Source organism: Hypanus sabinus, chromosome 1, assembly GCF_030144855.1.
Source record: "Hypanus sabinus isolate sHypSab1 chromosome 1, sHypSab1.hap1, whole genome shotgun sequence".
Lineage (NCBI taxonomy): Eukaryota > Metazoa > Chordata > Chondrichthyes > Myliobatiformes > Dasyatidae > Hypanus > Hypanus sabinus.
Genome location: NC_082706.1, coordinates 77,610,686 through 77,623,812, shown reverse-complemented (window position 1 = coordinate 77,623,812; position 13,127 = coordinate 77,610,686). Strand labels below are relative to the sequence as shown.

General features: G+C 44.3%; 1 protein-coding gene across 1 annotated transcript in view; it reads left to right on the top strand.

Annotated features, from left to right (window-relative positions):
- Positions 1–13,127, top strand: part of itga9 (integrin, alpha 9) — a 410,365-nt gene that overhangs the window by 190,202 nt on the left and 207,036 nt on the right. Inside the window, exon 16 of the mRNA XM_059971083.1 lies at positions 7,456–7,608. Within this exon, the coding sequence (XP_059827066.1) occupies positions 7,456–7,608 (153 nt within the window). The remainder of the gene's footprint in view (positions 1–7,455; positions 7,609–13,127) is intronic.

The following is a 13,127-nucleotide window of genomic DNA, read 5'->3' as shown; positions in this document are numbered from 1 at the left end:
GTGTGTGTTGCTTGAATTTCCAGCATCTGCAGACTTCCTCGTGTTTGCCATATAAATGTCTTATACGTTTATATGTGTGGTGTTTTTTCTATTATTTTTCTTTGCCTTATTGTGCTTTTTTGTGCTGCATTGGATCCTGATTAACAGTTATTTTGTTTTCCTTTACGCTTGTGTATGAGAAGAATCTTGAATCAATAACATTCCAGGGAAATAGTGACCATTCCGTTTGTTCAGGTTTTTAAAAATTCTGCTTAACTGCTTAAGAGAGTAAAATGTGTGACTGCATACATCAGGGATTGATAAATAATCACTGTCAAATGTTGTCAAATTATACTTGAAAGCCCGATGCATTTCCAGCTATTAATGGACAGAAATCCCCTCAGAATAGGCCTGCAGTTCTCCGTACATTTTCCTGTTAGGAAACTGCAAGCATAGTCGTATATTTCCTCTCCTCCTCCTGTCAAATCTAACAATACACTTCCTACATGCATGTCTGGCAGGGAACAGAAAATTGTGTCTTTCCCTCATTGAAGGTAGAAACTGGTTTATAGTTCATTTTAAAGAGCAATGGTCTGATCAGAATTTCTAGCTGCTGTGAAAAGGCAGAGATGTTTTCCTTCAGTGCTGTGTAATTACAAAGTTGAGGAAATATTACTTGCATTGTCAAGTGTATATATTTTCCAATACTTTTCAGGATAGATTTGGGACGTGGTGCTTATGTGAAACTATATGAACAAAAGCTGTCTTAGAGAGGGCACTACATTAATAATGTAATAGGGGGCTGTGGTAGTGTAGAGGTTAGTGTGACACTTTTACAGCTTGGGGTTCAATTCTGACGTCAGCTGTGAGGAGTCTGTGCGGTTTTTCTCCTGGTGCTCTGGTTTCCTCCCCCAGTCCAAAGACATACCGGGTAATAGCTTGTTTGGTCATTGTAAATTGTCCCATAGTTAGTTTAGGGTTAAATTGGGGGTTGTTGGGGGTTGCTGCCTCTATTGCAATCCCACAAAATAGCTATAAGAAAAGAGTAACCAGAAACACATGTAACATGAATCGCAAAGTCCTCTGAAAAAGAAGCTGCACCAATCATTCCTTGCCCAAGACCTAAGGCTCCCTCATTTCCCTCCAGTAGCAGCGACCGAAAGGGAGAGGGAGACAGGTTAACCTCAGGCAGATGATATTAAAAGCTCACTTGTTCTCATTGATTTCAGTCTTGCTCAGTGCTTTAATCGGTGAGTAATGGAGCCGATCGTATGTCTCTGCTCTGCCGTTAGGCCGCACACTGTATTCTCAACTTTGCTCTCAACCTCAGAGACAACAAAAGTGCCGGACTGCTCAATTGGCTCCAAGACACATTATCAAAATGTAAATTACAGACTCCAAATGCACTCAGATTCGTAGTAGAAGTATATTGAAAAGGCGAAGAAGAAGCAGTTTCGTGAACTGCCTGCGGGAGGTCACCATTGGTCACTGATTCTCCTTCTCCTGCCTTCTCCCCATCACTTTGTAATCAAGAGCCTATCATCCAATATACCCAATTACTGTGGCAATGTATTCCACAGATTCACTACCTTCTAGCTAAAAAAGATCCTCCTCTTCTCTGTCCTACAGGGAAATCCTTGTATTCTGATACTGTGCCCTCTGGTCCTAAACTGCCCATTTTATACTTATACAAAAACATGCTGAAACATAAAACAAATTTAGCACACTTACTAAAGGTGAAATTACAGAATACTTAGAACTTCAATATAAAATAGGGAAAAGTCAGTACAGTTTTATTAAAAATTATGAAAATGTTAGAGATTTTTGAGGATATTTTGACAAATCTGGTGAAAATTTTTGAGGAGATATTGAGTAGGTTTGTCAAAAGAGTCAGTAGACATCAATAACTTGGATATTAAGAAGGCCTTTGAAAAAGTGCTGTACATCCTGCTAAACAAGGTGAAAGCCCATGATGTCAGAGTCAAGATGGATGGAATATTGGCTGTCTGACAGAATTCAGTGAGTTGGGATAAAAGGGTCCTTCTCAGCTGCTGGTGACTAGTGGAGTTCTGCAAGGGCCAGTGTTGGTATGCAGCCTTTCACCTTATGTGTTAAGATGAGGGAACTGATAGGGCATTGTGGCCAAGTTTGCAGATATGGCAAAGAAGTGGCAGATGGGATATGGTGTAGGGAAGTGTGGGGTTATGTTCTTCATTTGGAAGGATAAAGGTGTAGTCAATTTTCCAAACTGAAGGGATTTGGCAGATGCTAGAAATCCAGTGTAACACACACAAAATACTGGAATAACACAGCAGGTCAGGCAGCATCTGTTAAGAGGAATAAACAGGTGACATTTTGGGCTGAGAAGTCTTGATGAATGGTCTCAGCCTGAAATGGTGACTGTTTACAGAAACTGCCTCATCTTCTGAGTTTCTCCACCATTTTGTCTGTTAGACTATTTTCTAAATGGGAAGAAAATTTGGAAATCAAAATTACAAAGGGAGATTTTATAAGGCATTGCTCAGATGGCATTTGGCATGTTTTATTGTGAGCAATTTTGAGCCCAATATCAAAAGATGAATGTGTTGGCCATGAAGATGATCCAACAGAGGACCACAAGAAACATTCTGGGAATGTCAGGGTTAACATATGAGGAGAGTCTGAAATCTCTGGGCCTGGATTTGATGCAGCTCAGATGGACGGTGATGGGGGTGGGGTTATCTCATTGAATCCTCCTGGATTCTGAAAAGCCTGGACAGAGTGCACATGGAGAGGATGTTTTCCTCAGTAGGACAGTCTACGATCACGCTTTTTAAGGTTAGATGGGAGAAAGTTTAAAGGCAACTTGAGGGCTGTGTTTTTTACATAGATATTGGTGGGTTCCTGAGGAATTATCAAGTGTAGTAGCAGAGTTGGACAATTTGGTTGGCATTCAAAATACAAATATGAGGGGAACGGAGGATATGAATGATGCACAGGAGGGGGACATTTAGTTCAAAGTAACTTTATTATCAAAGTCAGCATATACTACCATGAGATTCATTTTATTGTGGGGTTCACAATAAATAGAGAGAAACACAGTTGAATCAATGAAATACATGCACAAAATAAAGATGGACAAACCACCAGTGTGCAAATGACAACAAACTGTGCAAGAATAATAAAAATAAATACACAATAAATATTGAGTACACAAGTTACAGAATCCTTAAAAGTGAGTCCTTAGGTTGTGGAATCAGCTCATTGTTGGGATGATTGAAGTTATCCTCTCCTGGTCCAAGAACCTGATGATTGAGGGGTAATAACTGTTCTTGAACTTGGTGATGTGGGTCTTGAGGCTCCTGCAAGAAGAGAACATGGCCTGGATGGTGGGGTTTCTTGATGATGGGTGCTACTTTCCTATGACAGTGCTCCTTGTAGATATGATCAATGGTGAGGAGGACTTTAACTGTGATGGACTGTGCTGTATCCATTACTTTTTGTAGTTTTTTTTCCATTCGAGGGTATTTGGTGTTTCCATACTATGATGCACTGGGTGCTGTCCACCAAACATCCAAAGAAGTTTGTCAAATTTTTAGATGACATGCTAAATCTGTGCTGATTTCTTAGAAAGCAGAGATGCTGCTGAGCCTTCTTGGTAATGGCAGTTTCTGTACGTGTTAGATCCAGGACAGATCTTCTCAAATGATAGCACAGTGAAATTTAAAGTTGTTGAGTCTCTCTACCTATGACATCCCAATGAGGACTGGCTCAAGGCCCTTTGATTTCCTCCTCCTGTAGTCAAAAATCAGGGATCAGAGGTGGGCCAGGACCAGCCTGTCTAGGGTCTTCATGATGTGTGAGGTCAGGGCCACTGGATGGCAGTCATTTAAGACTTTTGGTTGGCCCTTCTTGGGTACTGGGACCACACATGAGGTTTTTAACACAGTCAGACCCATTCCAGACTCTGACTCAGATTGAAAATACACCGGAGAACTCCACACAGCTTCCCAGCACACTCCCTCAGGACCTTGGCGTTCATACTATCCAGTCCCAATGTTTGCCACGTCTGAGTTTCCCCAGAGCCCTTCTCACCGGCTCAGTAGTGAAGGTAGCATTTCAGACTGTGACCCTTCTTCAGGACTGTGTGTGTCACAGTGATATCCTTGAGTGTGATTGATAAATAATGTGTTTTACTGTCTGTGCACACATTTTAACTTGCAATTTCTTCAAAATGAGTGTAAGTGTAAACCTTGTGTCCTTCCCTGATGCAAAGATCAATGGATCATTTGGGTGGGTATTGTATTCAGCTTGTGGCTGTTGTTCTTAAATTGGCTGTGTTTTCCACTCATGCTTCTTTCAACTTCTTTCACTGAGAGCACTAGCTATAAGCTCCATCTAAATCAGTAGTTGTTCCTTTTTCAAACTATGGTAGTTTTAAAGACTAACCCTTTGAGTTTATCTTAAATTTACTGGAATAATGTAGATATTAGATATGTAGTTTCTATCAAATCCTGCATTTTGGAACAATCATACTAAGTGACAAGAGATTGCAGATGTGTACGGACTTGGAAGCCAAAAAGGTTGGACTATAGTGGCATGGCAATCTCAGGATTGTGGGATCTGCATCTGAATTTCAGAATTAATCTTGATAATCTTGACCTTGAGGATATGTTCAGTAAGCACATGGTCGTAGAATGAACATTGTTCTCTGGCTAAAAAGTATTCTTCCATTGAAATTGAGCACGACTATGTTAACGTGACTGAGGTAAATTTCTACTCCAGTATCTCCTTGTAGATAATACTTTGCTTTATTACATTTTTGTAATTAATAGAATTACTTGGTTAAATCCATAGTTTAAGTTGAACAGCTTTGGAGTTGAAAGCTGTCTTTAATTAGATAATGAATTAGAATTTGAACTTTACACTCCTAACTTAACTTGTATCAGATCCTGAAAGCTAACAGCTTTCAATAAAATCTAATTTAAAACCATTATGCGGAGGTTATTCATTGATTGAGTGAATAAGACATGAACTTGTATAGATTTTGCGACTATGAAGTAGAGTAGGGGTTCCTGACATTCCTTATGCCATGGACCTATACTATTAAGCAAGGTGTCCAGCAACCCTGCTTGTAGGGTTTGACTCCAGTGGAACAGCAAACTAAAATCTAGATTTTCATACTTCGAATACGACAAGCTCATTGGTTTAATTATCATTTGATCTCAAAACATTGAAAGATCCTGGTGCGGAAATCCAGAGAAATTAGACTAACCGAGTATGTGAAAGACATAAGTGTTTGGAATGAGATACAGTCTGCTTATTGGTTTAATGATAATTTAATCTCAATATATTGACAGCTTCTGGTGTGAAGATGAAGGAAAATTAGACTACTGGAATGTGTGGAAAATGAAGATCTAGAATGAGATGTGTAACAATTTGAAGAGATAATTATGTAATTTGTTGGTAATTTATTAACAGTTTTCCAGTCATTTTAAAGAACGTGCTTATTTATTTAGAGTCACGGAGTTTTACTGCACTGAAGTGGGTCATTGGTCTCAATGTGTCTATGCCAAGCTTTTTACTCATTTACACTTTCCTTGAAGGTGGATGTAGTGGTGAGTAAAAAACTTTGGCATTCTTGCCTTCAGTCAGGGCACTGAGCACAAGAATTTGTGACTGAGGGATTGGGTAATAGAGACAGTTTGAGCAGGTTGGGACATAGGCGAATGAGGAGTTATCTTATAGAACTGTATAAAAGGAAGTGCACAGATAGGCTAAATGTGCACAGGGAATGTAAAACTACAGGTTTAAGTTGAGAGGGGTGAGATTTAATAGAAACCTGCAAGGGCGCCGCCTTTGCACTGAGGATGGTCTGATCGGTATATATAATAAGCTACCAGAGGAGGTAGCTGAGGAAGGAATATTAACCACATTTAAATAGCACTTAGACAGGTACGTGGATAGAAAAGATTTCAAGGGATATCAGCCACATTCAGGAAGATGGATTTGATTGCCAAGGCAACACAAGGTTAAAAGGGAACCCAAACAAGGCTGTTTAGAAGGCAAAGGATTTAGAAAATACGACAGTTTTTAAAAAAGAGGATGAATCCTTCTAACAAGAAGGAGGCTATTAAATTGAGGGGCTCAAGAAAGTTTCATGGAATGGCAATCAGATAATAACTTGTAAGGCAATTGGAGAAATGTGAATTAATTAAGGAGTGCCAGAATCAATCTGTAAATATTAGACCATTTTTCAGTTGTTTGTTGAAGTAGTGAGGAAGATTAATGAAGGAAATACAATGCATGTTGTCCCCATGGATTTTCAGAAAGTGTTTAACCAAGTACCACGTAAAAGTCCAAGGAACAAAACAGATTGGATTAAAAACATGATTGAAGGACAGAAAGTAGTGAGAATGGAGGCAGGTGTACAGCATTCCACAAGGACTATTGAGTACATAAATAACTTGGGAGTATCATGCTCTGTTCTTGTCTTTATACATTAGTAAAGGTGTAAGGCTCCTTGTGAGGATGCAGAAAAAGATTACAGGGCTGAACAGCTTCAGTTGCAAACATAAGTTAGGGAAGTTAGGTTGTTCTTGGAGCAGAGATTTGTTAGTAAACAAGGTTGTGATGTGTTTAGGTATTATGTGCAAAGAATGTTGTTCTGATAAACTCATGCAATCTACTAAGTTACAGGCTCTTCCAGAAGACCCCCTCCATGCATGGCGTGCTCTCTTCTTGCTGCCATGAGGAAGGAAGTACAAGGGCCTCAGGATCTATGCCACCAGGTTCAGGAACTGTTTTAATCCCTCAACCATCAGGCTCTTGATTCAGTGCTAATGTCTGAACTTCTGCGTTCTCTTCAAAGTACTTAACAGTATAGAGGCAAATGCTGAAACTACACAGCAACAGGCGGCACAGGTCTGGATAGCTGCCCCAGAAGCCTATTTACTTGTCAAAAGTCTCTGCTGATGCTGCAGAAGGAGCTGGTCCATCAAAGAAAGGAAGTTTACTTTTCTTTAGAACCAGGTACAGCTGTTTGGTTGAAATTCCTCAACACCTTAGATCAAAGCACTTGCCCTTTTGTGGTTTACTAAACTTGGAGCATCTTCCTGACCACTAAACATTATATTTGGATGCGTAGGAGGCCACAGAGCTACACGTAGAAATGCAATTTTTAATTCCTGGTCAGGATAGTCATTTCAGCAGTGCGGACAAATTACTTGTAAAGATATTCAGAATAAAAATATGCCTGAAAATGTAAAGAGATGATTAAGCCTCATTCGCAAAATAAGAAGTATCTTTATTACCAAGACACTTCATGCCTTGTATTACTGGTAATCCAAATGCTATTAGTTTCTAATGGACGAAGGCCGAGAATCAGTTCTTACTGTTTATTGAGCTAATGTGCCCCTGCTTTTAGATTTAGATTGTCTCTCTAGAAGTTTTTGGTGATGCTTTAAATTTAAATAAGCTCTTTGTTTTCATTTACAGCGGGAGGTGAAGGATGTGATTGCACCAATTGTCTTTGAAGTATCATACAGACTGGGCAAGCACAAAATTGGTGACAAGACTCTGAAGGATCTTCCAGCTTTGCAACCAATCCTACGCTGGAAGAAAGGTCATAAACTTGCTCATCGAAACCAGGTGAAATTTAAGATTGTACAACAAATAGCATATTCCATGTTTTTTTTTTCTTAACCCATTGCTGTAGTTTTCCAAAAGAAAACATAAGTTCTGTGTAGGCTTGCACTGTGAACAGGCACCCATCCAGTATAAACTGTTAAAGGCTATGATTGCATTTGTATATCTAACAGTGACACTGGAAGTTACATTCATGCCTCATAGGTTTTGGATATTCAGGTTCAATCCTCATCTCAGTTGCAGTCTTGAGGATGTTCTTCCTGTGACTCAGTGGGTTTCCTCTGGGTGCTCTGGCTTCCTCCCACATCCCAAAATATCCGGATTGTAGTTTAATTGGCCACTATAATTTGTCCCTGGTGTTTAGGTGAGTCAGAAATGGTGCAGATTGGGCCACAAATCCTATCTTGCATTGCATTTCTTTGATGCTGTGATCTCTTAAAACTGATGCAAGGTCATCCCACAAGCAGTGTATGTAACTTGATGGTTCTTTAACTGAAGTTCTATTTTCCAATGGTTGCATTAAAATTTTACAAATATTGCTCAGAGGATATTGTTTAGAAGTTGACAGTATTTGAGAAATACAAGAAATTCTGCAGATGCTTGACATCTTGAGCAATATAGGCAAAGTGCTGGAAGAACTCAGCATATCAGGCAACATCCATGGAGGGGTATAAACAACCTTCATTTTGGGCTGAGACCCTTCATCAGGACTGGAAAGGAAGCCAGAGTAAGAAGGTGGTGGATGGGGGGGTGGAGGAGTACAGACTGGCAGGTGATTATTGAAACTAGGTAAGGAGGAAGGTGGGTGGGTTGGGGAGGGGGTGAACTAAAAATCTGGGATGTGATAGGTGGAAGAGTTAAAGGGCTTAAAAAGAAGGAATCTTTTGAGAGAGGCCAGTGCACCACGGAAGAAAGGCAAGGAGGAGGGGCACCAGTGTAAAGTGATGGGCAGGCAAGAAGAGGAGGGATGAGAAAGAAGCCAAAGTGGGAATGATGAGAGGGAAGGGGGTGGAGAAATTGATGTTTATGCTATCAGTTGGAGGCTGTCCAGATGGAAACAAGAAAATCTACAGATGTTCCTCCAACCTGTGTGTCGTTTCATTATGACAGTGGTGGGAAAGATGCTGGAGTCAATTATAAAAGAGGAAATTATGACACATTTGGATAGCAGTAGAAGGATCAGTCCGAGTAAGCATGGATTTATGAAGGGAAAATCATGCTTGACTAATCTTCTGGAGTTTTTTGAGGATGTAACTATGAAAATGGACAAGGGAGAGCCAGTGGATGTAGTGCACCTGGACTTCCAGAAAACTTTTGAAGAAGTCCTACATAGGAGATTAGTGGGCAAAATTAGGGCACATGGTATTGGGGGCAGAGTACTGACATGGATTGAAAATTGGCTGGCTGACAGGAAACAAAGAGTAGCGATTAACAGGTCCCTTTCGGAATGGCAGGCTGTGACCAGTGGGGTACCACAAGGTTTGGTGCTGGGACCGCAGCTGTTTACAATATACATTAATGATTTAGATGAAGGGATTAAAAGTAATATTAGCAAATTTGCTGATGACACAAAGCTGGGTGGCAGTGTGAAATGTCAGGAAGATGTTATGAGAATGCAGGTTGACTTGGACAGGTTGGGTGAGTGGACAAATGTATGGCAGATGCAGTTTAATGTGGATAAATGTGAGGTTATCCACTTTGGTGGCAAGAACAGGAAGGCAGATTACTATCTAAATGGAGTCAAGTTAGGAAAAGGGGAAGCACAACGAGATCTAGGTGTTCTTGTACATCAGTTAATGAAAGCAAGCATGCAGGTACAGCAGGCAGTGTAGAAAGCTAATGGCATGCTGGCTTTTATAACAAGAGGAATTGAGTATAGGAGTAAAGAGGTCCTTCTGCAGCTGTACAGGGCCCCGGAGAGACCCCACCTGGAGTATTGTGTGCAGTTTTGGTCTCCAAATTTGAGGAAGGACATTCTTGCTATTGAGGGAGTGCAGCGTAGGTTCACAAAGTTAATTCCCGGAATGGTGGGACTGTCATATGTTGAAAGATTGGAGCGACTGGGATTGTATACACTAGAATTTAGAAGGATGAGAGGGGATCTGATTGAAGCATGTAAGATTATTAAGGGATTGGACACATTGGAGGCAGGAAGCATGTTCCCACTGATGGATGAGTCCAGAACTAGAGGCCACAGTTTAGGAATAAGGGGTAGGCCATTTAGAACAGAGATGCAGAAAAACTTTTTCACCCAGAGAGCGGTGGATATGTGGAATGCTCTGCTCCAGAAGGCAGTGGAGACCAAGTCTCTGGATGCATTCAAGAGAGAGTTAGATAGAGCTCTTATAGATAGCGGGGTCAAGGGATATGGGGAGAGGGCAGGAACGGGGTTCTGATTGTGTATGATCAGCCATGATCACAGTGAATGGCGGTGCTGGCTAGAGGGGCCGAATGGCCTACTCCTGAACCTACTGTCCATTGTCCATTGACAGTAGATGGACTGACGTGTCAGCGTAGGAAGCCAAATTGAAGTGAATTGCCACTGGGAAATCCCATTTTTACAGCTCAGCAGCTTGGCAAAGCTGTCCCCAAATCTACATTGGGTTGTACTGAGTCTCAGCCATGAGTATAATAACCTTGACTTACCCACAAGTGAAGTGTCACCTCACCTGGAAGGACTGTTTGGGGCCCTGAATGGTGGTGAGGGAAGGGGTGTAGGTGCAGGCGTAGCACTTGTCATGCCTGCAGGAATAAGAAGCAGGAGGGAGATCAGTGGGGAGGGACTAGTGGACACGAAAAAAGAGTGATTCCCTATTAAAGTGGAGATTGGAGGTGGGAGGTAAAGATGTGCTTAGTGGTGGGATCCCGTTGTAGATGGCAGAACTTATAGGGAATGATATTTTGGAGGCGTGTGGGGTGGTAGCTAAAGGCAAAGAGGAACTTTATCCCCATTATGGTGGCAGGAGGTTGGGGTGAGGGAAGACGTGCATAAAATGAAGAACGTGCATGTGAGGGCAGCATTGATAGTGGTGGAAGGGAAATAGTGTTCTTTGAAAATGAAGAACATCTTTAGAATGGATTGCCTCACACAGGGAAGAGATATAGTGGAGATGGAGGAACTGGGAAAAGGTAATAGTATAGCGGTGTGCTACATGCAGCGCTGAAATAACGACACGGAGTCGGTAAACTGCAGTTAAAGAAGATTTTATTCGAACTTCGCTGCTTTGCTTTAAGGCCTCCCTGATCCCACCCTCCCCGGGTGCGGATGCTGTAGGGGGCACGTGATCACAATCCCCCGCAGGCTTTTCCCTTTGTTGGTGAAGCAGACCTGACGCTCTTTTGGGACTGGCCTTTGTGCCGGCGTGCTGGCTATTTGTGAGCCGGTTCGAGTGCGCTAGGAAGTGGGTCGCCACATAACCCCCCCACCCAGAACTGGCGATACACCTCCCAATGTCCACAGTCTGGGCCGGACCCTGTTTGGGAGGTCGGCCTCTGCGCCGCGGTGCCGGAAACTCGACCGGTTGCTCCACGACCACATGGGCCGGTTTGAGTCGGTCCACCGTGAAAACCTCCTCTCTCCCCCCAACGTCCAGTACGAACGTGGACCCGTTGTTCCTGAGCACCGTAAACGGCCCCTCGTAGGGCCGTTGCAGCGGTGGCTGATGCCCGCCTCTTCGTACAAACACAAAATTACAGTTCTGCAGGTCTTTGGGTACGCAGGTTGGGTTCTGCCCATGCTGCGAAGTGGGTATGGGGACCAGGTTGCCGAGCCTCTCGCGTAGTTTGCCCAGGACTGCTGTGGGTTCTTGCCCCCTTGGGGCTGGTATGAACTCCCCGGGGACGACCAGGGGTCCGCCGTACACCAACTCGGCCGACGAGGCGTGCAGATCGTCTTTGGGTGTTGTGTGGATGCCAAGTAGGACCCAGGGAAGCTCGTCCGCCCAGTTGGCTCCTCGCAGGCTGGCCATGAGGGCCGACTTCAGGTGACGGTGGAAACGCTCCACTAGCCCGTTCGACTGTGGGTGGTAGGCAGTGGTGTGGTGCAGCTGTGTCCCCAAAAGGCTGGCCATAGCTGACCACAGGCTGGAGGTGAACTGGGCGCCTCTGTCGGAGGTAATGTGGGCAGGTACACCAAAGCGGGACACCCAGGTGGTGATCAGTGCCCGGGCACAAGATTCGGAGGTGGTGTCAGTGAGCGGGATCGCCTCTGGCCATCTTGTGAACCAGTCCATGATAGTCAGGAGGTGCCGCGCTCCTCGTGACACTGGCAGGGGGCCCACGATATCCACATGAATATGGTCGAAATGCCGGTGGGTGGGGTGGAACTGCTGCGGCAGAGCTTTGGGGTGCCGCTGCACTTTGATCGTCTGGCAGTGCATGCACGTTTGGCCCATTCGCTGACCTGCTTGCGGAGACCGTGCCAAACGAACCTGCTGGAGACCATCCGGACGGTTGTCCTGATGGAGGGGTGTGCTAAGTTATGAATGGAGTCGAAAGCACGGCGCTGCCAGTTTGCCGGGACAACGGGACGGGGCTGGCCGGTGGTGACATCACAGAGTAGGGTCCTCTCACCTGGGCCTATGGGGAGGTCCTGGAGCTGCAAACCGGAGACTATGGTTCTGTAACTAGGGATCTCCTCATCTGCCTGCTGTGCCTCTGCCAGCGCCTCAAAGTCTACCCCTTGGGAAAGGGCATGAACGGTAGGGCGAGAGAGCGCATCCGCCACGACATTGTCCTTACCCGAGACGTGCCGGACATCTGTCGTGTATTCAGAGATGTAGGACAGATGGCGCTGCTGGCGGGACGACCAGGGGTCGGACACCTTCGTGAACGCAATGGTAAGCGGCTTGTGGTCCGTGAACGCGGTGAAGGGCCTACCTTCCAAGAAGTACCTGAAATGCCGGATTGCCAGGTATAGTGCCAACAGTTCCCGGTTGAAAGCACTGTATTTGAGCTCGGGTGGTCCCAGGTGTTTGCTGAAAAACGCCAGGGGTTGCCAGTGACCCGAGATGAGTTGCTCCAGTACCCCACCGACTGCCGTGTTAGATGCGTCCACTGTGAGGGCGGTAGGGACGTCCATTCTGGGGTGCACTAGCATCGTGGCATTTGCCAAGGCTTCTTTCGTTTTAATGAAAGCGGTGGCGGACTCCTCGTCCCAGGTAATGTCCTTGCCTAGACCCAACACTGAAGGGAGGAAGTGGTGGTAGAAATTCACCATACCCATGAATTCCTGAAGGCCTTTGATTGTGGTGGGTTGGGGAAAATGGCAGACTGCATTTACCTTAGCGGGCAGAGGGGTTGCCCCGTCTTTAGTAATCCTGTGGCCCAGGAAGTCGATGGTGTCGAGCCCGAACTGGCATTTGGCCGGGTTGATTGTTAGACCGTATTCACTCAGTCGGGCGTAGAGTTGACGGAGGTGGGACAGTTGCTCCTGACGACTGCTGCTTGCTATGAGGATGTCGTCCAAATAGATGAACGCGAAGTCCAGGTCGCGTCCCACCGCGTCCTTTAACCGCTGGAAC